This window comes from Abramis brama (genome assembly GCF_963993115.1).
Source record: "Abramis brama genome assembly, chromosome: 7".
Lineage (NCBI taxonomy): Eukaryota > Metazoa > Chordata > Actinopteri > Cypriniformes > Leuciscidae > Abramis > Abramis brama.
The window spans coordinates 31,308,768-31,336,109 of NC_139969.1; the positions used below are offsets into that span (position 1 = coordinate 31,308,768).

The 27,342-nt window shown below is 39.0% G+C and overlaps 1 protein-coding gene across 2 annotated transcripts in view; it reads right to left on the reverse strand.

Annotated features, from left to right (window-relative positions):
* mmp16b (matrix metallopeptidase 16b (membrane-inserted)) overlaps positions 1-27,342 on the reverse strand; it is a 46,066-nt gene that overhangs the window by 6,744 nt on the left and 11,980 nt on the right. Inside the window, exons 2-7 of one of the 2 annotated variants that reach the window (XM_084119390.1) lie at positions 25,648-25,796; positions 20,979-21,098; positions 10,882-11,201; positions 1,957-2,118; positions 403-620; positions 191-329 (exon numbers count right to left, since the gene is read on the reverse strand). In XM_084119390.1, coding sequence (XP_083975516.1) covers positions 191-329; positions 403-620; positions 1,957-2,118; positions 10,882-11,201; positions 20,979-21,098; positions 25,648-25,796 — 1,108 coding nt within the window. The remainder of the gene's footprint in view (positions 1-190; positions 330-402; positions 621-1,956; positions 2,119-10,881; positions 11,202-20,978; positions 21,099-25,647; positions 25,797-27,342) is intronic. The other variant, XM_084119391.1, reaches the window with a different exon arrangement.

The window sequence follows — 27,342 nt, forward strand, 5'->3', positions numbered from 1 at the left end:
TACTTGCTCTGCAGCAGCAGGAGCGGAGCAGATATATTCCGCCAATACATTAACATTGCCCCATCCATTACCTTGGCAGAAACAAGCTTCCACAGTTTTAATAGACCTTGAAAGCTGAGGCCTTTCCTTCACATATTCACGTCTATATTTAGGCTGTAAGATTTAAAAGTCAGAAGGAGAAACATCTTACCTTTGAAGAAGACAAATCTCCCCTCGCTGTTTTCGTAGACAGCATCGATCTTGGGAGGCAGACCTCTCCAGAAGTAGCTTATTTGCATTGGGTATCCAGGCACCACAGAATTATCTCGCACCCTCCAGAACCACTGATCCTAATAAGAGCGCACTGGTGTTAGGAAACTTTATACGGCACTAATTCTCTGTGAAGCTGTTCATTAGTCATACCTTGAAGACAAACAGCTCCTGTCGTAGGATTGCCAGAGTGTTGAATCCTCCGTCGCAGATGTTGGGTTTGGAGTTGGGGTGGGCGGGTTTGGACTTCTGCGGAGGGCGATGAGGGCGACCCTGGCGGTCCTGCTTTCGAGGGTCAGTCGGTGGGTGCAGGCGAGGAGGCGTAGCGGTCGTCAGCAATCGTGTTGGCTGAGGGTTTTTGTCTGGAGGACCTGCAGAAGTAATGAAGAATTCAAATCACAAATAAGAAAAGGAAAAACTCCATACCATACCATTAGCAGTGTGCCCCCTATACTCTCATTCACTATTCCCTACATTACTCCACTAATAGAGTTCACTTGAAGGAGTGAATGAAAACAAGTGATTGAATTTGGACACTGAGTGCACAGGATGGGCTTCTGCTTTTGCATAGTTTGTTCTTGCTGTTTAATAATCACTTGAAACTGGCAGCTCCAGTAGTAATGGAAATACATACGGTTTTCTTTTCAATTATTTATTTCTTTTTAATGGCTTTTTTCTTCAGTATGACATCAGGATGGTGAAACATGCTCATCATATAAAAGGTATGTCATTGTATGTATAAATTGCATTTTAAATATGTCTTTGAATAAATCAATAGATCAAAATTAGAACATCACTTTCAATGTCCCTTATATAACATATTTGCAAACGATTACTAAAAGGATATGCTTGTTTCTTATGCCACTTAAAGGGATGGTTCAGAGTAAAATCAACCTAGGGTCCTTTGCACCATGACCTCGAGCCAAACACCCAACCCCAGAAGCCTTTTTTCCCTTGGTCGAACATTATTAAAGTTAGAGCTTATTTAGAGATATCAGCCGAATGGCTTAGTGCAGGCGCTAATGGATCCTAGGCTGTATCTCGTAAATTACCCCACTAATAATGTCCAGAATGGTACCAAACTTCTACAGTAGTACAAATAGGTCCTGTCCTCATAAAACGAGGCATTGGAAAGTTTGTAAGTACATCAGGAGTTTATTTAAATAACACTTGCTTGATGGCTAATGCTACCGCTAACCTGCACGTCGAGGTCACTTCAGTGATTAGGCAAAAGCACGTAAAAGTCCTGGCAGAAAGCGATGCATAAGGATGTAGTGTAACGACGCCCAGTTCTAGAAATACACTAATATTTTGTTGGTAGTACCAGTTTGCAACAATTATCATTGTCAACACTTCGGAAAAAATAATAATTCGTCATTACACTACATCCTTATGCATCGCTTTCTGCCCTTTAAAATTCTGTTAAATCCTTGAAAGTTTAGTAACAAAATACACATTAAAACTTTTTTAATATACATGTTTTTAGTGTGTTGCTATGTGGTTGTTTGGGTAGTATGGGTGTTGCTAGGCTGCTCTTATTGGTTGAAAGGTAATTGCTTACTGGTCTAAATCAAATAAGCCCACCACCATGTTTTTATAATAACCTGGGCAGCAAGATATGCCTCAGATATAGAGAAATGTGTCCTAGCAATTGTAAAAGAAAAAAAAAAAAAGTAATAGTAATGCTGTAAACAGGTTTAAACGCACCATATATTTTCTGGATGCCCTGGAGATCATCATGAGGCAGTTTGAAGCTCTCAGTGTCCATATACTGATAGAATGGAGCCATTATAGCCGTAGGATCATTTGAATGTTCCAATCCCAAAGCATGACCAAGCTCGTGGACCGCCACAAGGAACAAGTCATTACCTAAGGAGTAGAAAACAACAGTGAAAATACAATACACAGGATTTGCTTTGTTGTAGTTGTTGTTGTTGTTTTTTTGTCATGCTTGTGTTCTTATTTATGAAAAGTATCAGGCATTATGACTCACTACACAAGTGCTTGACCTGAGATCCATCTTAATGTTGTAATGTGCAAGTGTACGGTGTGTGTGGGCATGACAGAAACAGTAGCTTTGGAAACAGAATGCAAAACAGTTCCCACATTGCTTTAAATCATACAACAAAACTGGAAATATATTCCATCCTGAACTAATGATGAATGAAAATGTTATGCAAGATATCCTTCTCAGCAAAAATATTGTCTTGAATGTTCACTTGTGGTATAAGTAAAATATTAAAAGTATGTTTTTGAAAACTGTACTGGAAGATAATATAATATAAATAAAATAAAGTGTATTTTCAAAAAGAGACACACTTTGTAATGAAGTCAAACTTTTATGTTAAAGTACATTTTGAATAAAAAAGTACACATATGTTGATGTGTTGCCTAACACATGTAAAGTATCATAATTATAATTTCAACTGTAGTGTGTTATTCTATATTACATATATAATTTAATATATTTTAATTGTACTAAATTGCAACTTCATCTTTACAAATGTGCAATTACAAATAAATGTACATGCATGACATACATGTTTCAATCGAAATTACTTTAAAGTATATTTTAGTTTACCACAAATGCTTGCCATGACATTTGGCAGTAAACCTTCACCATATTTCAAAGACAATACAGAAGTAACTATGAAATTACATATAAAGATGATCCTACTTACAGTAAGTGGCTCAAAAGCATTCTTAAGTTCATTTAAATATAAATTTAAACTAATAAATTTTGATTAACAAGCAATAATTATGTCCGAAAACATTACACTCAGTTGGCACTTAAAGGAACACTATGTATCTTTTCAACCTTCATAATATATTTCCAAGACCCTTGTGATGGTACATCAACTTACAATAGGTTGAATGACGCGTCTGCCATAGCCTGACAGGGTCTGTATCGCTTTTACTGGCACTGCGTAACTTCGGGGTTCGGGTAGTAACCCAAGCACAAAAAGAACTACAAAATTCGACTGCTTTACGGCATACGTCACTTCCCCCACCACTTCCTCAAATTTGGACGTGAGAGGCCAACCAGCATTTGTTTTCGGCTTTCGTGCGTATGTTTTTGTCATGGGGGCTGTTTACACCTGGCCACTTCATGCGTTTTCTCAGATCGGGTAGCTATCCGATCGTGAAAAGACCAGGTGTAAATGCCCTCTGAAACGCATTCGAGACGGATTTGAATCCGATCATTCAAACCACTTCAGGAGGAGGTCTGAGATGCATTCCAGACGAAACTGGACAAGTGTAAATGCATCTGGTTGTTGAAACCACATATGTAAATTGTACTCCTCCCAAAAATGCTAAAAAAAAGAAAGAAAAGAAAACCGTGTGAGAGCGTGTTATAGGCTATATGTTATAGCCAGATATGACGACGCTACTGGAACACGCATCACCGCAGATAAGCAACTGAGCATATTCATCAAGAGAAAGTAAGTCTCAGACGCTTAACACACAATCATCATCATTAAAAGTAAAGAAATTAAGTGATCTTACCAGGGCTGTTACTGCTCTCTCTTATTGCGGTCTTTGATTTTGAAATTTTAGCTGATGATCAATAAAATGCAGTTCATATCTGTTGCTTTCGGTGACGTGCACTCCATTAAATCTGCATATAGCGCGAGAATTGAAGATCGGATTTAAATCCGTTTCACAAAAACACATTTATGTGACCAGGTGTAAATGAAATCGTTTTGATAAATCAGATAGCAATCCGATCTGAGAAAACGCATGAAGTGGCCAGTAAATAAATCTCTTATTTGTAAACTTGTTTGCATTCTATGTTGTATGTTGTTGCGCTTGCTTGTAGTATGTCATTTTTTTACATGCTGTTCATTCATCCATTGCTGATAATTAGACCAGTCCAATAATTTCCACATATGTCTAGCTAGCTTTCGATTAACAGAGCTGTTAACAGACTTGCTAACAAACACTCGTTTCTCTTACGTGTTTTTTGCATTATGTTTTATTGCCTAGCTTGCCAGCTGAACTCAGGTGTTGTGAGGTGTATTTATCACGTAGTCCTGAGGGATATCAGACAACGCTGTTGGGGGGTGGAGGGGTATTTACGACTCTAGGGGTCGCTGTTTGACAAAAACACAATTTCTCCACAGTGTGCCTTTAAGTATAATATTCTAATATATTATTTCCGTAACAATTACTATTTTTAAAATTGTGCTATAAAGTGTACAGATCTGAACAGACCGAAATTTCAGATCTGTTTCTCACAGAAAAGCTGTCTTTTGGTTTCAAAACAATATAGAACCATACGTCATATGGACTTTTCAATGGTTATGATACTTTTATGGTGCATTTTTGAACATTTTTGAGCTTGACGCTCAAATCTACACTCACCTAAAGGATTATTAGGAACACCTGTTCAATTTCTCATTAATGCAATTATCTAATCAACCAATCACATGGCAGTTGCTTCAATGCATTTAGGGGTGTGGTCCTGGTCAAGACCGGTCATCTCCTGAACTCCAAACTGAATGTCAGAATGGGAAAGAAAGGTGATTTAAGCAATTTTGAGCGTGGCATGGTTGTTGGTGCCAGACGGGCCGGTCTGAGTATTTCACAATCTGCTCAGTTACTGGGATTTTCACGCACAACCATTTCTATAGTTTACAAAGAATGGTGTGAAAAGGGAAAAACATCTAGTATGCGGCAGTCCTGTGGGCGAAAATGCCTTGTTGATGCTAGAGGTCAGAGGAGAATGGGCCGACTGATTCGAGCTGATAGAAGAGCAACTTTGACTGAAATAACCACTCGTTACAACCGAGGTATGCAGCAAAGCATTTGTGAAGCCACAACACGCACAACCTTGAGGCGGATGGGCTACAACAGCAGAAGACCCCACCGGGTACCACTCATCTCCACTACAAATAGGAAAAAGAGGCTACAATTTGCACGAGCTCACCAAAATTGGACAGTAGGAAGACTGGAAAAATGTTGCCTGGTCTGATGAGTCTCGCTTTCTGTTGAGGCATTCAGATGGTAGAGTCAGAATTTGGCGTAAACAGAATGAGAACATGGATCCATCATGCCTTGTTACCACTGTGCAGGCTGGTGGTGGTGGTGTAATGGTGTGGGGGATGTTTTCTTGGCACACTTTAGGCCCCTTAGTGCCAATTTGGCATTGTTTAAATGCCACGGCCTACCTGAGCATTGTTTCTGACCATGTCCATCCCTTTATGACCACCATGTACCCATCCTCTGATGGCTACTTCCAGCAGGATAATGCACCATGTCACAAAGCTCGAATCATTTCAAATTGGTTTCTTGAACATGACAATGAGTTCACTGTACTAAAATGGCCCCCACAGTCACCAGATCTCAACCCAGTAGAGCATCTTTGGGATGTGGTGGAACGGGAGCTTCGTGCCCTGGATGTGCATCCCACAAATCTCCATCAACTGCAAGATGCTATCCTATCAATATGGGCCAACATTTCTAAAGAATGCTTTCAGCACCTTGTTGAATCAATGCCACGTAGAATTAAGGCAGTTCTGAAGGCGAAAGGGTGTCAAACACAGTATTAGTATGGTGTTCCTAATAATCCTTTAGGTGAGTGTACATTCACTTTCATTATATAGAAAAGAGTGGTCATGCTTTTTATTACTATGTACTTAACCAATTGATACAATTTACTTATTGTGTGCATACATGTTGGTGCATTGTAATTACCTTTAAAGTACTCACATTTAATTACCAATTTGTAGTTACACTGTTACTTTACCTCTAACTGTAACCCAAACCCTTACCCTAAAAATGAACTCAATCCTAATCCTAACCCTAACTTCTAAACCTAACATTCTTCAAACTCATTAGAAGTAAATGTGGCAATTATTTACAAAGTAAATACATAGTTGTGTAGGTATTTAATGTAAGTAGTTAAGGCCACCTAATATAAAGTGTGACCAAAAGAGTAGTTGACTTATCTCATTTTGTGTTGCACTCACGAAACAAAGTCATACAGGTGTAGAACATCATGAGGGTTAGTACGTGATGTAGAATTTTTGGGTAAACTATCTTTTTTTTCTTTCTTTTTTGCACTTTGTGTAAAGGGTCACCTTGTCATCTTCACTGACCCCTCACAAAACAGATCTGGTAACAGTGAGTGAATGTTGGGGAGGCTTTCTAAATTACTCATCAAAAATAATCCCCTAATTGCTGCTTATTCTATATTACATGCTGATGGCAACATAAAGAAAACCACAGTGTTGTCCATATGGACTGTGGTGACTCTAATGAAGCCTGGCTGAAACCACGGGAACCTATTATGCCAGGCACGTGTAACATCAGAGACAGCAGCAAAACAAACAGCCGAAGAGTGCAGGTGGCAGTAAAAATGCCAGTAGTGAATGTATTCGCAGCCATTTATTACTGTCTCGACTGAGACATTTTGTGAAAGGAGATGAGCATCTTAAAAGCTCTCTGCATCCAGTCGGCCCAGGTAATTAAAGCTGAGTGCCTCTAAGTGCGGCTCGCAGTGAAGAGATGGATCTGATTACCTCTCATTTAATGGGCGCAACCGTAATGCAAATACTATATATCAAACAAAGCTGACACCTGACATGCACACAAACATGAACGCGCATACACAGACTTATTCAGGGAAGAATAACTTAAGAATCAATTGTGACCAATGGTAGCATTGTTTACTTCCCTTGTTTTAGCACCTGATTCACTAAAGGAAATATGTAAATCAAACCATGACTCAAAAATGTGCTGAACACTACATTTTGCATGCCATGATTCAACATCTCACAAGCCGGTTTTATCGGGACTGTGCAACTTCATTCCACCATGATTCTATGAGCAGTAATAGAAAGCTGTCATGTCTGTAGTAAAATGAATAAAAATGTGTTGTCATGCTTCAACAGGGCAAAGTAATGGAAGTAAATGCAAAAATACATGAACAGAGATACCAATTAAATTAATGATCATTTGATTTGATCTATACCATCTCGCAGAAAACATTTTTACAGATCTCAAGTTAGCACAGACCATACAAAATCTAACACTTATTTATACATTACTGTTCAAAAAAGGAGGAGCCAGCTGAGGTGGCTCGGGCATCTATTCCAGATGCCTCCTGGACGCCTTCCCGGGGAGGTGTTCCAGCTGGAGGGATTATGTCTCCTGGCTGGCCTGGGAACACCTCGGTATCCCCCTGGAAGAGCTGAAGGAAGTGTCTAGAGAGAGGGAAGTCTGGGCGTCTCTGCTTAGACCACTGCCCCCGCGACCCGGCCTCGGATAATTGGAAGATGATGATGATGATGTTCAAAAAAGTGACTGTTCATTACGTTTTTCCTTGGGCTGACTGAAGAACAGAACCCTCCCCCTGAGTCGGGTCTTGAAGCAGGGTCTTCCAGTCCCTGGGATGAGCTCTTTTGATCTCGAGAACCCGACAGGAAGTGGGTTTTCGCCACAGGTTGTGAACCCTTCTTTGTCGTAAGGCACCTTCAGGAGTGTTTGGAGTTTTTTAGATCCTATGAAGACATTGTTTCCGAGTGGTCGCAGCTAGCACTCAGCTGGCTCCCCTCGATGGCAATGTTTTCATGGTAGTTTTCAATAGTAGGATTTCCAACTCCCTATGAGAGAGCTCGGTTTGTTGCTGGAGTCTCAGTTGACGATTTATAATGGTGCAGCTAGCACTTTGCCTAGACCCCTTATACTTTCATGTGATCTGCGACCAAGGATTGCTTCTGGTCTCTGTTTGCCTTGGGCGAACCCCTCCTGTTGTACGGCACCTCAGAGTGCTGGAGACTAGCAACCAAATAATTTTACAGGTTTTACAATGGTTGTAGCTAGCCTTAGCTGGTAGCTCCCATTGGTCATTTAGGATGAGCATGGAATATAACCTTCCCTGTTATGGGCAAGGTCCTCCGCTCCCTGTAATGAGCTCGTTCTGACTTCATAATTCCATTATAGACAGTGACATTGAGTGGTATGGCTCTCTGTGAGCCTCACTGGTGGAATTCTCTATAAGGTGGAGTGTTGTTAGGCCTCCTCTCGCTCTAGAGAGTCATCCTGCTGAGACCTCCGCTCCCCAGAGCTTCGCTTGGATAGCAGTATTGAGTTGTAAGGCTCTCTGTAAGCCTCATTGGTGAGGTGGTCTAGCTAGGCTTCCTCTCGCTATAGAGAGAGTCGTTATGCTGAAGCCTCTGTTCTGAGCACTCATTGGAGGCAGTAGACTGGGCTGTAGGCTCTTTTTGAGCCTCCCTGGTTAACTGTTATCAAGGTTGGCGTTGCTAGGTCTCCTCTCGCTTTAGAGAGTCGTCATGCTGAGACCTTCGCTCCCCAGAGCTCCGCATTAGATAACTGGTCCAAGTTGTGTAGCTCTCTATGAGCCTCCTTGGTGAGGCGGTCTTTTAGTGCAGAGCGTAGTTAGGTTTCCTCGCTATAGATGGTTGTTATCTGAAACCTATCTTCATGGAGGCCGTGGATTTGGTTCTAGGCTCTTTTTGGATCCTTCCTGGTTAATTGTCTTCAAGGTGGCATTGCGAAGCTTCCTCTCACTTTAGAGAGTAGTCCTGCTGAGGCCTCCGGCCCCAAAGCTCCGCCTGGATAGCAGTTTTCATATATATTAGGCTCCTTTGAGCCTCCTTGTAAGCCAGAGGTCTTCAATCCTGCTCCTGGAGGGCCACTGTCCTGCAAACTTTAGTTCCAACCCTAATCAAACACACCTGAATCAGCTCATCAAGCTCTTCAGAATCGCTTGATATTCAAAGACAGGTGTGCTGAAGCAGGTTGGAACTAAACTCTGCAGGACAGTGGCCCTCCAGGAGCAGGATTGAAGACCTCTGTTGTAAGCAGTCCTTTGTGTCGACCGTAGCAAGGCCTTCTCTCGCTTTAGAGAGTCATTTTGCTGAGGCCTCCGCTCTGAGAGCTCCCCTGAGTGTTGCTAGGTTTCCCCTCGTGAGACCTCCACTCGTCAGGGGTGTGTCCGCTGTGGCGACTGGCCGGATATATTTATATCCTTGGCCATATTCAGTTTAAGGTATTCTTTGAATACCAGGCCCTGAGCTAAGCTCTATGTAGCCAGGGTGTTTGGCCCTAGGGAATTGAGTCACAACGACCACTGGTGAGCACTGCTAGGACGGTGACTCTGGATCCGTTCCGTAGAAGTCACTGACTTATGTCACCCATACATCACTCATTCCTTCAGCATTCGTGGGCATTTGTTCCCCATTAGTGCCTAGGATGCAGTGCGAGTTCCCATTCGAAAGGGAATGACTCGGGTTACGAATGTAACCATGGCTCCCTGAGAAGGGAGACACTGTGTCCCTTTGCCATGCTTCAGGCACGCCTGCCCATGTCTCCTTCAGACAAGAAGTGGATGACATGTACTACAGGCACCCTATTTATACTCTGGTCATACCAGTAGTAACGTTATAGGCTGTCGCCGGCCAATGTTATTGTCGTGCTTTGACACGCGCTTCAGACACCGGTCATGCCAGAGGTATTCCCCATTAGCGTCCTAGGACACAGTGTCTCGTTCCCCTTCTCAGGGAACCAGAGAAGGGGTTCCCTGCTTTGCATCACAGGAAAAAGTTTACTTTTTAAAATATGTTAAAATAGAAAAATGTTATTTTAAAGGGGACCTATTATGCCCTTTTGTAATGTCTTGGTTTTGTCTTTGGTGTCTACTAGGATAGGGTTTCATGCTTGAATGTTCAGAAGAAAGAAAAAAACATTATTTTTCACATATTTGACATTGTTGCAGCAACTCTCTTCACAGTCTGTTAGTAACGATCTGTTTAGTTCCTGTTTCTATGAAGACACTCGTTCTGGTAAGCACATGCACTCTAATTGGTCAGCTGTGGACAAGTGTGTTGTGATAAGTTAACTGCTTAAGTTAACTGTTTCAGAAATGTCCCACCACTTACCATAACTTCAAGTTTGAACACACTTCTAATGCAACTCAACCAGGCATCGCCCCTTTTTGCATATGCCTAGGGCAGGAATTATTTAAATGATTAATATTGTGATGTGTTCATTCCTGGAAGACTACAAAGAAGGCATTTCATCGAGTTCAGAAACAGTGTTTATGTGAATGTTAGATTTGGTAGCGTCTGTGCTAACTTGGGGTCTGTAAAACAAAATTTGTACAGAATTCACAGCTATTACTCTGCCCTGCCATTGATCATAAATATGGCTGTAAAAGTAATGTTCATGATATGCTGCTATGCATCAACTAATGTTAACACTTAGAACTTTATTAGTGTTAGCAAATTACATACTTTACTAACGGCTTCATTACATTTTGTGGCTGCTTAAGCTGGTTAGAAAATGCCCCGGTGAGATACTATGAGCAGGTGGTGCAGCAGTTTAGTGAATTCTCCACCTTAATATGTAAAAAGCTACAAACGGCAGTTCATTAAAACACTAATTTCAGCCTGTAAATTATAACACTAATTACTTTAAATGAGTCTTATTTTGCAGAATTAGTGTTGGTTTTAGCCATTACACTTCCTAAAGTCATTTATTTTTCAGTGGTACTTGTAAAAGTCTCCAGATGCCATTAAAGATTTTGCTGCTCTGTCACATTTGCATTCCTGCTGAAATGGCAACTTTATGGTTTGTTAATTGTTGAAATTGAAAATGTGGCCTAACCTGCCGTTCTCTCACCATCATGGTTTGGGTTGCCCAGCGTCCAGGGTTCGTCTGAGTCAAAGTGTGTGTCGCCCCCTATGCCCGGCCCTGGGAAATAAGCATGTGCCAGGAAGCCTCCTTCTCCATCAAAAGGAGAGCTGTCACCATGGAAACCAGAGGCAAAGATGATGGTGATGTCGACGTCGCGTTTGCCGCTCTCCAGAGCGCTGTAGGGCACGGCCTCAAAGCGTAGCGGCGTGACACCTTGCCATACGTCGAACGCCCGGCGAATGGCCTCATGTGTTTCTCGTGCTCCCACTTTGGGAGTCACATTTTTAATGCTAGAAAAACAAACAGAAAAAATCATTATTTAGCAGTGGAGTTGAACTCTCTAGCAAACATTGAGACTAAATTTAACAGCATGAGAGTGATTAAATGATTACCAAATTTAAAAATTTAGCTGAACTATCCCCTTTAATTTCTAAAAGGATCTAAAATATATTTTTACTTGTGATTTAAAACGGTTTACATGTTCTACACTGTAAAACTTTCAACTTCCATTTTGTCAGACAAACTTGTAAAAGTTATGCAAAAAAAGTTGGTATTACATAAATTGACATAAATTAACTGATACATGAGTTAGACAAATTTAAGTTGTTTAGTGTAAAGTCCGCCAAAATACCATTTTACATCAGTAATGTGATATTATGGAAGCTTGTTTCGACTATGGAATAAAAAATAAAAAAGGTAATTGTGACATTTTATATCATAATTCTGACTTTTTTTCTCGCAATTGCAAGACTTTTTTCTTTTTTGTGCGAGCTATTAACTCATAATTGCAAGAAATAAAGACAGAATTGTGAAATATATGCTTGCAATTGTGAAATAAACTTTCAATTCTAAGAAAAAAAGCCCTAAATTGTGAGAAATAAACACACAATTACTTTTTTATTTTATTTCCTGATGAAAACAAGCTTCCATTCAATATAACAATTTTGTTTAGCTTCAAATGCTTGGATCCAAAAGTATACATCATGATTACTTTTGAATATATAAAGCTTATGTTATGTTCGCTGAAAGCACAGACCAAATTTAAGCTGATGTAACTAATTTTTCCAGTTGAGTAAACTTTAAAAAATCCCTAAAGCTGTGACGGAGGTCCGCTAGTAAGAGCTGTGCATGTAAAAATCACTCCCCTAGCAGGCCTAAAGAGATGCACTAGCGACTGACGCTAGAGGATTCGGTCTTTAGCGTTCTTGTTAGCGCGCACATCTCCCGTGCCAGAGACGTTCAAATCGTGTGTAATGGAGGCCAACTAGCAAGAGCTGTGCAATAGAGGTGGGCGATACTCCAAATTTTGATATCGATCCGATACCAAGTAAATACAGGGCCAGTATCGCTGATATCGATACCGATACCAATACTTTTTAATTTTAAAAGCATGCACTTGAACTTGTATGCACTTTCCTGTGCTAGAGCAGTGTGTCATGATTTATGAGGTGAATGCATCATTAATATGCTAAATCTGAAAACGTTTTCATGACTACTAAATATTTTGTGATTTGTGCTCTCAACTCGCCTGTAATTATTAGTCAGTGACTATTACAAAACTACCCTAATTATAGTAAAAGTACTATTGTACACTAGCCTACTGTTCAAAAGTTTGGGGTCTGTAAGATTTTTAATACTCTTCTGCATTTATTTGATCAAAAATACAGTAAAAACTGTAATATTACAATTTAACATAGGCTATCTGTTTTCTATGCCATAGTAAACTGTAATTTATTCATGTGATCAAAGCTGAATTTTCGGCATCATTACTCCAGTTATGATGATAATTAATTTTAATATGCTGATTTACAGCTCAGAAAACAGAAAACTTATTATTATCAATGTTGAAAACAGATTCATATTTTTTTGTGGAAACCATGATGCAGAATTATTTGATGAACCAAGTTGAAAGAACAGCATTTATATGAAGTAGATTTTTTTAACAGTGAAAAACCCTTGACTGTCACTTTTGATCAATTTAATGCATCGATCCTTGTTGAATAAAAATATTAATTTCATTAAAAAAAATCTTACTGTCCTCAACATTTTGAACCGTTATATACACTTTTGCTTTGTTTATTGCAAAATAACTCCCGATTGTTTCTCTGTCATCTAAGCAAGGCTTCGTTTCCCAAACGTGCCTGTGAGCTCAGTGAAGCACCAGCAACGAACGCTCTCTGTGATTGATTGGTTTCGTCTTGTATCCAGATGACTAGGAGAAAAAGTTCTATCCTACACAATTATCCGCTAACATTCGCTTATTTTTCCACTTAGAAGCTTATTTTACGCACTGAATTGCGTGCTAAATTAATAAAAATTACTGGTAAAAAAAACACCCATTTGGATCGATATTTTTATGTGAGGATCGATCCTTTTCGATACCACGTCAGTATCGAAGTATCGATATTTTAGGATCGATCCGCCCACCTCTACTGTGCAAGTAAACCTCACTCCCCTGACCTCGAGCAACTGAAGAGGCGCACAAGTAACTGAAGCTAGAGGCTGTTATGTGTAACATCCTTGTCAATTTGTATTACTAAATGGTTAAAGTAGTTGCATTAAGCATAATATTGAGGGAAATGTAAAGGCTCATGTTGCAGTTTCTTCTGGTACCAGGGAGAGCTTGTCTTTACTAGAGTGCTTGTATTATCTTTAGCAAATCTTCGTTTCATGTGTGCTATTAACAGGGTGTTTTGAGATTGTGTCAGTGTGAGAATCTTTTTCCGTTTAATCAGATATTAACATCAAAACCTTCCCACTGATCGAAATCCACCACTATCAAATATCATAGTAAAATACCCTCACCATTATGATAAGTTAATATCACAGAAAAGAGAAAGCATTTTCATTTCCAAAGTAAATTTCACCGACTGCCCTTAGACTGGCATCTTTGCTGAATTCCCCACATTGAAGTCTTTATCTTCCTCTAACAGACTGAGAGGCCCTGAAAATCTCAGCTGACTTTTCTCTATAGAGGCCAGTCACTCACTGCCAAGCCTGTCTTCATTTACATTCCATTTGCGTAGTTGGCCCATCAATTAAAAAAAGCAGGATTTGAATAAATCATTTCCGTTATCGCCCGCTGTAACCGGGAAAGTCTAAATTGAGGTGAGAGAACACTCTATTTCCTCCGAGCCCTTTAGAAGGTAATCTTCAGGGAATTCAAATATGTTTCTTGAAGGTTAAAGAGTGAATGCTGGAGGTTATTATATGCTTGGCTGTGTCTTTATTGCAGTGCAGGATCCGCTGAAGGATGGCAGAGACGGGACGATTTGAGGGACGTCTGTTGTTCCAAACTATTAGGTGTTGGTTGATCAAGGTTCAGTAAACTGTTGCTCATCTCAAATAATAGTAACCAAACCTTTTAGTCTTAACTTTACTTAAAGTTACAGTCCACCTATTTTAAGTGATTCCTGAGGAAACTTATTTTAAACAATTTTGGCCAAATGACAACTACCTGCTAATGCACTCGCGTTCGCGTAAAGTAGCCTTGATGACAAGTTTGGGTGAGTAATGGCAAAACGCATTAGATTTAGTACCTTCAATGCCCTGTAGATAGTGGTATCACTTCTTGTGTATCAGAAATAAACTGCTGCACTAAAAGTTAGGTGCCATGCAAAATAGTAACAACATTACTCATCACAAATATTAGATTAAAGAGTTCATATACTTCAGTTAAAAAATGCAGTCAAGTAGAGAGTAAAAGTTGCTAATATCTTTGATACTCAGTCAAGTACAGTAACTAATTACAATAACTCAAATAGTTTACACCACTGCGCATACTTCCCTACTATATAATATGTGAAGTACGCCAACAGAGCAGTATGTTCAAAGAATGTACGCCAATAGAGTAGTATTTCCAAATTCATAGTATTCGAAAAACAGTAGACGAAAAGTCCCCCGGTGACCTACAGTACTACTTCCACCGAGATATATGGACTTTACTATCCCATGAGGCCACGGAAGAGGATTTATGAATGTCGCTGGTAAGGTCACATGACAGTAACAAAATGGCGCATATAGTAAGTCTGGTTTACATTCATACTACACACATTCATATTATAGAACATCCTTTTAATACGGTAGTGTTGCACGGTGTACCGATACTTCAAAAGTATCGCGATACTCGGAAATTAAAAACGTCACGATACCTAAATTTATCAGTATCGATACTTAAAAAAAAACAAAAAAACGCCTCCCTATGGACGTCTGTGTTTTTTTCCTGACGCACGCAGCAAAGAACCTGCCGCTGTCAGTGTCATGTGACAAAACACTACAGCGAGATGGCTGCATGTGCGAGCACAAGTGGTCCACGACTCATAGAAAAAGATGACGCGGGGAGTGACATATGCGTTGCCTACCTTGCTCTGTTGCATGGTGCACCAATACTTCAAAAGTAAATCGGAAATTAAAAACGTCACGATTCCTTAATTTATTAGTATCGATACTTCTAAGAATGACCGCATTCCAGATGGCCGGCGACACACTGGCTGCGTGTCGTGTCCGTTTTTATTTCGGCTCCCATGTTAACTGCCTATGGAACGCCTAATGGGTCATATTTCGCCACTTTCCTACGTCGTTTTGTTAAAAAAACGCCGTAAAAAGCGCCGTTTAAACGGCCAGGACGCCGCTTTTTACGGCGCCGAAAAGCGAAACGCCGTAAAAAGCGCCGATGAATTGTGTAAACGGAACGCCTAATGGGTCATATTTCGCCACTTTCCTACGTCGTTTTGTTAAAAAAACGCCGTAAAAAGCGCCGTTTAAACGGCCAGGACGCCGCTTTTTACGGCGCCGAAAAGCGAAACGCCGTAAAAAGCGCCGATGAATTGTGTAAACAACGGCGTATTTTTCGACGTTTTGGAGGCGGCGAAAAAAACGACGCTCTAAATGCCCATGTAACGCCGCTTTTTACGGCGCACAGTGTCCCCAATGACGCGTATCATAACGCCTCACAAGACGCGTACTGTTAAATGATAATGATCTCCACCCTGTCTTTTCCAAAGCCAATAAATTTGAACTGGTATCACCCAATCAGTAAAGAACAAGAACAGACGATATTAATCCAACCCAGCACAAGGATGAGATTCGATCCATGCCTCAGCTCACTGAATGTTGCTGAAACTTAGGTAGATGGTCTAGCTCACTGCTAACGTTATACCGCCTTGTAAGGCAAGCATATTTTATTTATCATTATAATATGCCCACTTTAATCTGTTATTTTTCTATGTAGTACAATGACGGTGTCATTGAACAATGATTGTAGACAGATAAACTGTAGCCAGTCGTATTGTTTGCCCAGTTGATTTGAAAAGCACAATCCAAACATAACGCAAGATCTCCGCTAGGTGGAGATAATATAATATAATATAAAGATGTTTGAACATCATAAAATAGTCTCTGTCACATGCCTGTCCTGTCTTGTCAGCCGCAAAGCACTGGCAAAAGTAGGCTAATAATATAATAAATGTGTCTGAAAAAAAATAACGAAGCATTTTAATTGTTTATTAATGAACTAGTCTTTTCTAAATCAGTGCGGTTAGGCACCCTGCAAACATATCTCCATACATCTCCGCTGCCTAGATGCGCCTTTCATACGGACAGGATTACATAATCAGATGGTAGGCTACCGTATTTGCCATTGGATTTTTTTCGTTGGTGGACATTTTTTTAATAAACTTTATATAGTTAGTTATATTTCTCATGTCTGTGAGGCTTGTCTATACACTGTTTTTCAGGTCATTTTTGAGATGCGCTCCAATTCACAGATCATGAAAGCGCGCCCTGTTCGTTTTTTTTTATTTTACAAAAGCACAACGTGTTCTTGTTGTTGTGAGTTTACACAAATAAAAGTAGTTGCGACTGATGTATTATTATTTTCTGTATGACCAGAAATGATGGAGTATTTTAAGTTGTTTCCACTGTTGATAGGAAAATGCGAGTGACGGCACCGGCGCATCCATGTCATGCAGTGCGCGCTCCACACTCCGCACAAACACTCGGATATGCGCTTAATAATAGCGAACATTTATAGGTTAACGTTAGAGCGAGCGGCCATGCCAGACTGATAATTCCTCTTCATGTTTAACAAATCAAATTCTATTGCATTTTCTTGCGCCAGTTTGAAAAGAGCGGCTGAAACACTTAGCCTATACAGATAAACGCCCAACGCCGGTGTTTTTCTTTAAACAAATTCGTTTAGGCTTTAAAATAAATATTGTTTATGGGCTAATTAATGCCACAATAATTTGTTTATTTTATTGGCTACTTGTATTTTTCATTTTTGTTTTGCATTGAATACCATTTAAAGGATTTGCTGCACCGCAATCCCATATCCTCCCATAGAAAGACACGTTAAGATCCACCTTTATTTTCTTTATAATAAAGGGTTTCTATGGAAGGAAACCGCTTAACGTATTAAATTCATTGCGTTCATATTCTGGGCTCATCTGCTTTTCTGTGTGTACAGCATTTGATCTTTATCACTGAAGCTTTTTCTTTATTATAAGGGTTTATTATTCCATTCCAAAGGACTGTTTATAAGGTGACAATCCGTTACATGTGAAGATTGTGTGGCTGTATCTTGAAGATTTTTGTATTGTATTGTATCTTCTGTTATAAAGACGAAGATTGACATTCCGTTAATTAAACAAAATAAGAACACAATGTTGTAAAAAATAAACAACTTAGGCTATGTTGTTAGATGTGTTTGACTACTTTTTGTTTAATGATATCTCTATGAAGATATAGCCTATTAACAAAATAAATCTTATTATATAGCCTAATATATCATATTAAAAAAAACCTTATAGGCCTATATAAAATATATTTTAAAAAAGGCCCTCATTGATTAATTTTGCATGATTGGGGGCTGCTACTATTTGCTTAAGCTTTTTGAACGTAAAAGTGTGATAAAGGCGCGATAGGCTGTCAATTTTATGTGGATAAAGAGGCATATTTTGTACATGACTGCATGTCCTTATAAGGGCAAAAAATATGTCGTTTTAACGACATAGCATCTCATTATTACGAGAACAAGATGTCGTTTTTAACGACATATCTCGTTATTACGAGAAAAAGATGTCGTTAAAACGACATTAATCTCGTTATTACGAAAAAAATATGTCGTTTTAACAACATAAGATCTCGTTATTACGAGAAAAGATGTCGTTAAAACGACATAAGATCTCGTTATTACCACATAATTGAGGGGGGAAAAAGTATGTGGCAGCATGTGTCACCGTACATTTGCCAGACTTATACGAGAGAGAGAGAGAGAGAGAGAGAGAGAGAGAGAGCGAGAGAGAGAGAGAGAGAGAATTTCTTCAATATTATTATTTATTTAATAAATTAGTTCATTCTTTTATTAGCAGTAGAACAGCCTAATAAATGAAAACGCAAAGCTCTTTTAACAAGTAGGCCTAGGCCAATCAATATGCCTAATTATTTATTTTATATGATCTGCAATAATTACAAAAACCTGTGCAGCAGGACTTATTTATATATTCAGTTTAATAAATTATTTATTATAGATAGGACTATATACTTTATTTATTAAAATTAAACTGCATGTTTCAGTTGACTGTGAAGTTAGACATCGAACATCAAGCGCATGCTGGGGCTGTTTTTCATGTTATAATTGTATCCTAATTTCCGTTATTACAGTTAAGTTTGACTGTAATAATTAAATTCAAGATTTTATTTCATAAAAATACAATATAATTGTTGGCTATACGCCATAGAATAGGGCATACGATTATATTATATTATATTATCTCCACCTAGCGGAGATCTTGCGTTATGTTTGGATTGTGCTTTTCAAATCAACTGGGCAAACAATACGACTGGCTACAGTTTATCTGTCTACAATCATTGTTCCCAAGCAATGAGACCGTCACAAACAAATGTGTAAGGGGGAGTAGCGGCAAGAGGTTATAAAGCACAATGCATAAAGTGGCTATGCAAAGTGCTTTACAAATAATCAGATGAAAAAAATCGAGAATGTGCTACAAAAGAACATAGAAAAATAACAGATTAAAGTGGGCCTATTATAATGATAAATAAAATATGCTTGCCTTACAAGGCGGTATAACGTTAGCAGTGAGCTAGACCATCTACCTAAGTTTCAGCAACATTCAGTGAGCTGAGGCATGGATCGAATCTCATCCTTGTGCTGGGTTGGATTAATATCGTCTGTTCTTGTTCTTTACTGATTGGGTGATACCAGTTCAAATTTATTGGCTTTGGAAAAGACAGGGTGGAGATCATTATCATTTAACAGTACGCGTCTTGTGACGCGTTATGATACGCGTCATTGGGGACACTGTGCGCCGTAAAAAGCGGCGTTACATGGGCATTTAGAGCGTCGTTTTTTTCGCCGCCTCCAAAACGTCGAAAAATACGCCGTTGTTTACACAATTCATCGGCGCTTTTTACGGCGTTTCGCTTTTCGGCGCCGTAAAAAGCGGCGTCCTGGCCGTTTAAACGGCGCTTTTTACGGCGTTTTTTTAACAAAACGACGTAGGAAAGTGGCGAAATATGACCCATTAGGCGTTCCATAACTGCCTGCGTGACACACGCGTCTGGGTGCAGCTCGAGAGACGCGCGGAAAACGCGTGCATTCTAGAAATAGAACCGACGCCTATTTTTCACGCGACACGCAAGCGTGTTGGAAGCGTTTCCAGGCAAAATAGAATAGGAAAAGATGTTTCTATGTCATTTTGACACGAATACATATTAATAAATGACATTTTGATGTTTGAAAGTTTTGACATAAATACAATATAAATGTAATTTAAAAAAATATTATCGATTTTCAAATATTGCACCTCTTAATACAGACGAATTATTCTGTAGCCTATTTTGCCGTCAACACTGCCGACGTTGTCTTTGCTGCTATATATTTATGTTTAACATGAAGTATAGGCCTTCCACAACTCTCTCCCCACATGTCAAATATATCACCAATGAGGCTTATCATATGTTACCAATATTAAACATTGTTTAATATAATCACTGTTCATATTTTTATTCAAAGTTCAGAATCAAGATAAAGCTCTTATGTTTCTTATGATAAATGAGATAATGCTGCTAAATTTATAAAAAAAATTTACCTTGAATGTCATTGCTCTAATTTATTTTTTATATTTTGATATTTCATATTTTGTTGAAATGTTTAATATATCTGCTGTTCATATGTTCATTTATTAGTGTGTTATATGATTAGAATGTTGTCCCGGTTTTAAAATAAAGCACAGCAATGATATTTGAGTGTGTTTCTCCCTTTTCAGGAAAAGTATCGAAAAAGTATCGAAATCGCAATACTTGACTTGGTATCGGTATCGAAACAATAATTTTGGTATCGTGACAACACTATAATACGGTACATTTGAATTCATGGTAACTAAGATGCACCGACAGTGTTTAATTATTTTTTAAAAATACAGTGTTTTTTCCCGTTCCTAAAAAGTACCAGTTGAACATGCAATTTTTCCGCCCAACAGAGACGATATGTTAAAAAATACACGCTCATGTAAGACTGTAAAAATATGCATTTCATATGCATTGAAATTCCAATTATAACATTTGTTTTCATTAATATCATTATGGAAAATAAATATATGGTTTGATTTACATTAATATTATTTAATGGACGTTAGCTAACATGCTGGATTTTCTTTAAGTAATGTTAACAAAGATTCATAAAGACTGTAACAAATGTATTGCTCTTTCTTATTTAATGTTTGTTAGTTTAATGCATTAACTAATGTTAACTAATGGGGACTTATTGTAAAGTGCCAGCAGAACATCATATGCACTTGGACCAACATAAAGGTGATTAAATAATTACAGAAGTACATTTTTTGTGTGAACTATCCCTTAATTTCTGTTGTTTCCTTAATATCCATATGGAAAATAAATATCATAAAAATAATCATGTAAAATGGGTATACTATACATTTAAAACAACTTATTTAGAGTGTTGTTATACATTTAGATCTTGTCTGTGCTATATTTATAGATCAAATTAGACCATTCGCACTAACAGAGACATCATGTCTCTCTCTAACCTGTATGTGATGTGTGTGCGTTGCCACTTCTGTCCAGTTAGTGCATAACGCTTCTTCCTGCGGGATCCAGATACACCCTCAAGCTGGTCTGGCACCCCACATCTGGGTTTCTTCATCCAGCTAGAGGAGAAGAGAAGAGGAGTGAGGTTATTTCTGCCCTTCATCCAAAAACAACAACAACAACACCAACAACAACAAAACACTAGGTTAGCTAAAGTTACAGCTTTAAGGCATAACTATAAAAGAGTTAATGGATTTAAAAATAGCCAGTTCTGTGTTCATTCATCAGAATACTCATCAGAATTTTAAAATGAATCAGTGTTCTTGTGTTTACTCTGTTTTGTGTGTGTGTGTGTGTGTGTGTGTGTGTGTGTGTGTGTGTGTGTGTGTGTGTGTGTGTTTGTGTGTGTGTGTGTGTGTGTGTGTGTGTGTACTGTATATTGGAGATGGAGATGTGCTGGACATGCATACAAATATTTAACACACAAAAAAATGTCTGTCACATTGTGTTCGCACGAAGACGAAGGAGATCTTTAATAAATCCAAACAGTTAACAAAGAACATGCAGAAGATCACAGGAATAAAGCTTAGCACAACCACACTAACATAAACAACACTGAACAAAGGGAACAAATGGCTTAAATACACAAAGGAACTGGGAACAAGTGAGTACTTAATTAGAAACCCACAACAAATGAGTGATTAGGACTACAACAGACAATGACAATGAAAACTAAGACTAGAGAGAACAAAACAAGACAAGGATGTGACATTACCCCTCCCCTCCCCCGGTAGGTGTGTTCTCGTGCGAACTACAAAACAAGAGGAAATGGGCGGGGGCTTGGGAGGAGGACGCAGAACTGGCAGACGGGACAACCCAGGACAAAGGAGGAGCCAGGGAGGAGATGAATGCAGGAGGAGCCAGGGAGGAGATGAATGCAGGAGGAGCCAGGGAGGAGATGAATGCAGGAGGAGCCAGGGAGGAGATGAATGAGCCAGGTGGGAACCCAGAGCACTGAGCCAGGGTGAAGTCAGCGGTCCAACCACCAGTGGTGGAGCCAGGAGATTTGGAGAGCCAGGAGATTTGGAGAGCCAGACATAGCCAAGGAGACGACAGGGTGCCAGAGGACTGAGGTGGAGCTGGTGTGACTGAGGACCAAGGCTGAGCCAGAGGGAAAGCGGAGCCAGACAGAGCGGAAGGGGTGGAAGGATGAGGCGTAGCCAAAGGGCCGGAATTTTATGGCGCAGGCAGAGTGACAACTGACCAAGGCCAAGCCGGAGGGACAAGGAAGCCCGGTGAAGCCGTAAGGATAATGGTTTCCGGTGGAGCCTTGGGGGTGGGGTGGGGTGGAGCCGACTGGTTGACGGGCCAAGGTGGAGTGATGGGCTTAGCAGCCCGAGGCCAAAACAGGGGATCCACGTGCCAAGGCGAAGCTGCCGACCTGAAGACTCGAGGTGGATCCGCACAGCAGAGTGGAATAAAGAGAGGAGATGCAGAGAAACTGAAGGGAGCCAGGGGAAGCGGGGAAAAAGGACTGGCTGGCTTAGGTAGAGGAAGAGGGAGAGGGAGGCTAGGTGGGACCATCATCGACGAAGGAGACTTGGAATTGGGCGGGACGAGTGGAGACACAGGAGACTTGGAGCAGGGAGGGACCAATGGAGATGCAGGAGATTTGGAGCTTAGTGGGACCCTCGGGATGGGAGACTACGGAGAAATCCCTCTTCTTCAAACAATAACACAGAAACCTTGCACAGCTCACCCTCAGCAATGGGAGTATGGGCAGGGCTCTATTCCATTCCCTCAAACTCCTCGATGACACCCACTGATACTGACGATGTTGCCGGCTCACGCACCTGGTCAGACATACTCCGGGGCGAAGTATGGCTCAGGTGTCGGCTTTGCCGCTCTATCCATGGAGGGATCGGGCTCCGTGTCTGCGGTGCATAAACACCATGTTGGGTGCTGTTGGTGGATGGCAGCTGGCAGCTGGGTCTCTGGGTCAGGAGTGTGGCTGGCGTTGTCCTCATCCATGAGGCAGATGGTCATAGGAGAGTTGTTGTTAGCCAGCACCCACTCCATAAATGCAGTAAATTTCCCTCGAGAATCATTAGGCCTGCCTTACACCGCTCATTTAAGCTGGTATGGCACGCCAGGTCTAAAAAGTCACTTGTGTGGTCCTCGAGGGTTTTATTTTCCTGCCCTAAACAGAGAAATCTGACCGCTGGAAGATCTATATCTTGTTCGGTCTTCTGTCACATTGTGGCTGAAATGAGCGCACAAAGACAACAAAAACAGTCTTTAATGAATCCAAAAATGTAACAAAGAACACACAGGAGATCACAGGAACAAGTTTAGCACAACCACACTGATTTAAACGAGACTGAACACTGAACAAAGGGAACTATGGGCTAAAATACACAGGGAGACCAATCAAAGGAACTGGGAACAGATGAGTACTTAATTTGAAACTATGACAACAGACGAGTGATTAGGAATAAACCAAACAATGACAATGAAAACTAAGACTAGACAGAATAAAACAAGAGAACGTAACAATGTCAATATAACAGACATTCAGCACCAAATTATAGTCATCAAAATCACACTATCTGTAGCTTCATGAAAAAATGCTCTTGAAAACCCGTTGTTGTCTTTCATAAAAATCTTTTTTTTTTTTACTGCACGTTACATAAGAGATGAAATTTCACAATAACAGCTAACATTAATTAGCATTTGCAAACCTACTACACAGGATGTTTAGATAAAAGATGATATATTTATTTATATCACTGAATGTGAGAAACAAGGCCTGATCTTAAGTATCAATAAACCATAACACAGAGAATAAAAAGAACTGTTTAAAGGCAGATTGAAACTGACTACAAGGTCAAACAGAGAGTGTTATGCTCTATAACACTGTGCTTTTCTCCTCAAATCACTTACACAAGCAGTAGAAAATGTGCATGCGGTGTCCAAGCTAAAAATCAGAGACCAGGGTTGAAACTTTCAGTCCAAAGAAAAAGTGATACATTTTAATTGATGACTCAATTCCAGGAAACATTTGTGTCATTTGTGTCCATATCACTTACTACTGACAAAAATTATTGATAGAGTTTTGATAGAGTTAATGCTTAGTGTTTTTATGGAATTTTTGGAAAATCAGCCAACTTGCATGTCCAAATTCATCACTATTACAGTTTAATTGGGTTACATAGAATATTTATTAGAAAACTTTTACTGGAATAAAAATATCATGGTTTCAGTATTTCTTTTAGTCCATGTTTTTGGACTACAGTACATGGTTCATTATATACATATCATTATGTTTAAACATGTGGTGTGATGACATATAATATAGTTAAGACCGTTTTTAGCTATTTTTGTGTTGACCTTCAACTCAGTAACATTCAACCCTGAAACATTTGAAATGTAACAAGGTGAAATAGCTGTTTATGAATTCAAGAAATAATAGCGCTTTAGGGTTAGGCTAACAACCTTATTGGCATTTTGTAAGGCTGTAACCTTAGGATTAGAGGTAATAGTTTAAGAATATGCCATTAAAATGCCCATAGTATTTGGTTGGCAGGGTTCCCACACCTTGGTTAACTTCAAATTCAAGAACCTTTCAAGGACTTTCCAGGTCCAATACCCTCAAATTCAAGGACTTAATGTGGGGACACATTTGCTGTGTTAAACAAACAACGTTGAGGGACCATCGTAGTGGTTTCGTGCACGCGTGAATGTCATGGCAACGTACAACACAAAGTACCTCACACGGGAAACACTTAACGTAACGCGTAAATGCGCGTAACTAACGTAAATCAAGCAAGCTAGTATTCATAGGCCACAAAGTGTTAGGCGAAATAACACTTTCATCCAACCGGAGGGAATATATAATTTTTTTTCCCAGAAACTTTCTTGCACACAATAAATTCAAGCACTGTCAAGGACCTGTATCTGTGTGTTTATTTTCCAAAACTTTCCAAGGCCTTGAATATTTTTTTTCAGATTCACAAACTTTCAAGGATTTCAAGGACCTGTGGGAACCCTAGGATGGTCAAGTACTTGGACCAGGAAAATATGATTTCCTTTTCGAATTACATTTTTTTTTTATATAAATCATGCGAAAATGTCACAGTTTCATGAGAATGGGCCTAGTAAGTTGTAATCCCTTGTGAAAAAGAACTTTTAAAAAGTGCACTTTGTAATCATGTTAAATTAAAAGTTTTAATAATCTTTTGTCATGCTTTAAAGAAGAACACTTGATGTGTTGACTAACATACTAAAGCACTTGTAAAGAACTAGTAAAGTAGTAATGTGAAATACTTGATTATAATTTTAACTGTTATTCAATATTACATTTAAAGTTCAAATATTTGTTTAAATGTACTAAACTGCATCTTCATCATTACAAATGTGTAATTAGAAATACATTTAAATACAGTGCAAGGTTCAATAAAAATTACATTTAAAGTATATTTTAGCTTACTTTCTTTTAGTGCTTGTCAGTACATTCAACAATACACAATATTATTTCCGTAATAAGTACTCTTTTTAAAAGTTCATGCTAAAGTGTACTTCATTTTCACAAAGGGTGTTTTGTTATAGTGTGTTGCTTCAGTGTAACGGGACATTTTACTGTATGTATGTGTGCTTAGCAGTACTCACTCGACAGTGTCCTTGTTTAGCGTCCCTGTGATGTTTAGTCCGTACTTGTGCTGCATGGCAGCAATAGCAGAATGCATGGTTTGCGCTGATCGCAGGACGGCCATGTTAGGTTGTGTATGGTGGAGGTAGCCATACCTCTGTAACCACGCCTGCAAGAGACAGAACAAACATAACCTGACAACATGTCCTCAGCTAAAGCCCGAGGATCAGCTGTAGCTTGAACAACAAAACAATGAGAAGGAGCTAAAGGCTCACAAGGCTTGAAAGGAAGCCAATGTTTAGGGCTTCATTTTACGTTGGTTCTCAGATGGTTTTGCTTGAGGACCAAGGTTGTATATTGGCGACTGGGTGGTAATCACACAAAAGTAACAAAACATTGCAATTGATTCATATTACCATGAATTGCACAGACCCAACTAATAATTGGCATGATAATAAATGAGACTGTTTACAATATTGTATATGCATACACAGCATCAGAAGTGCAAATTACCAGGCAAACATATAGGACAAAAACCTTCAACCAGAACAGAGTCAAACAAACCACTCAAGTTCATTAACTTTTATGCATTCAACGCCGAAGAAATCGATTGAGACTAATGGAACCATCAAAATCCTTCTTCAGGAACTTCACAAAATGTTTCCACTGCAAAGGCCATGCAAGTATACATTTAATGAGGTGCTCTGAAAACGATAAGCTGATGGTTATTTTCATAGTTAAATGGATCTTTTCCATAGTTCCATTCCCTGCTTCCGGTTCCATATCACTCACCATTTTACCTATGCATGTATGTATGTGTGTTTAGATTAGTTATGTTTGTGATTTAGGTAATAAAACGTGTGCACAATACGAATTTGGTTCTGATTCTCTGCTTGCAACAAAGTGTGTTTTTTATGATTTAGATTTTGACTACAGGCTCTTAGTAGTACTGTACAGTAAGAAAGACATTTCCCTCCCCTGGAAATGAATATTCCTTGGAATTAATAAACAATTAACGCTGAGTGTTCATGGGACGAACAGGTGGGTTGATTGTAATATTAATTTTACTACATTAGGTTAATTCTATTAACTGATCTAAATATTCATAATCAATTATAACAAGTTATGATTGATTATTAATATTTCTATAGAGCTAATTTGCTACAACAACTTAAGTGTACTTAAAGAAAGTACACTTTTATGAATGTTTCTTAACACACTTAAGTACACTTTGTAATAAGAATGTTAAATTAAATGTTTTACTTTAAAGAGTATTTTAAATAATTTTGTTTTAATCTTTTGTGTTTTAGAGAAGTACACTAACAAAGCACATGTAAAGTACTTGATTAATAGCTGTGGTGTGTTATTTAATATCACATTTAAAGTTAATATACAGTATTTTAAATGTTCTAAATTGCAGCTTCATCATTTAAAATGCGAACTTACAAATAGCCTATATTTAAATGCATGACATTCAAGTTTCAATAGAGATGGAATTAAAGTACATTTTAGTTTGTCATAAAGGCTCATCACATTCGGCAGGAAACTTTAACCATATTTCAAAGACAATAGAAGTAAATGTGAAATTACAAGTCGTTCTTAAGTATGTAAAAAAAGAAAAAAAGAAACGCTCTTGAATTCAACTAATTGCATTTAATCTAAATATAGACTTTAATATATTTTGCCTACCAAATGAGAAAGTACTGCAGAGTTTG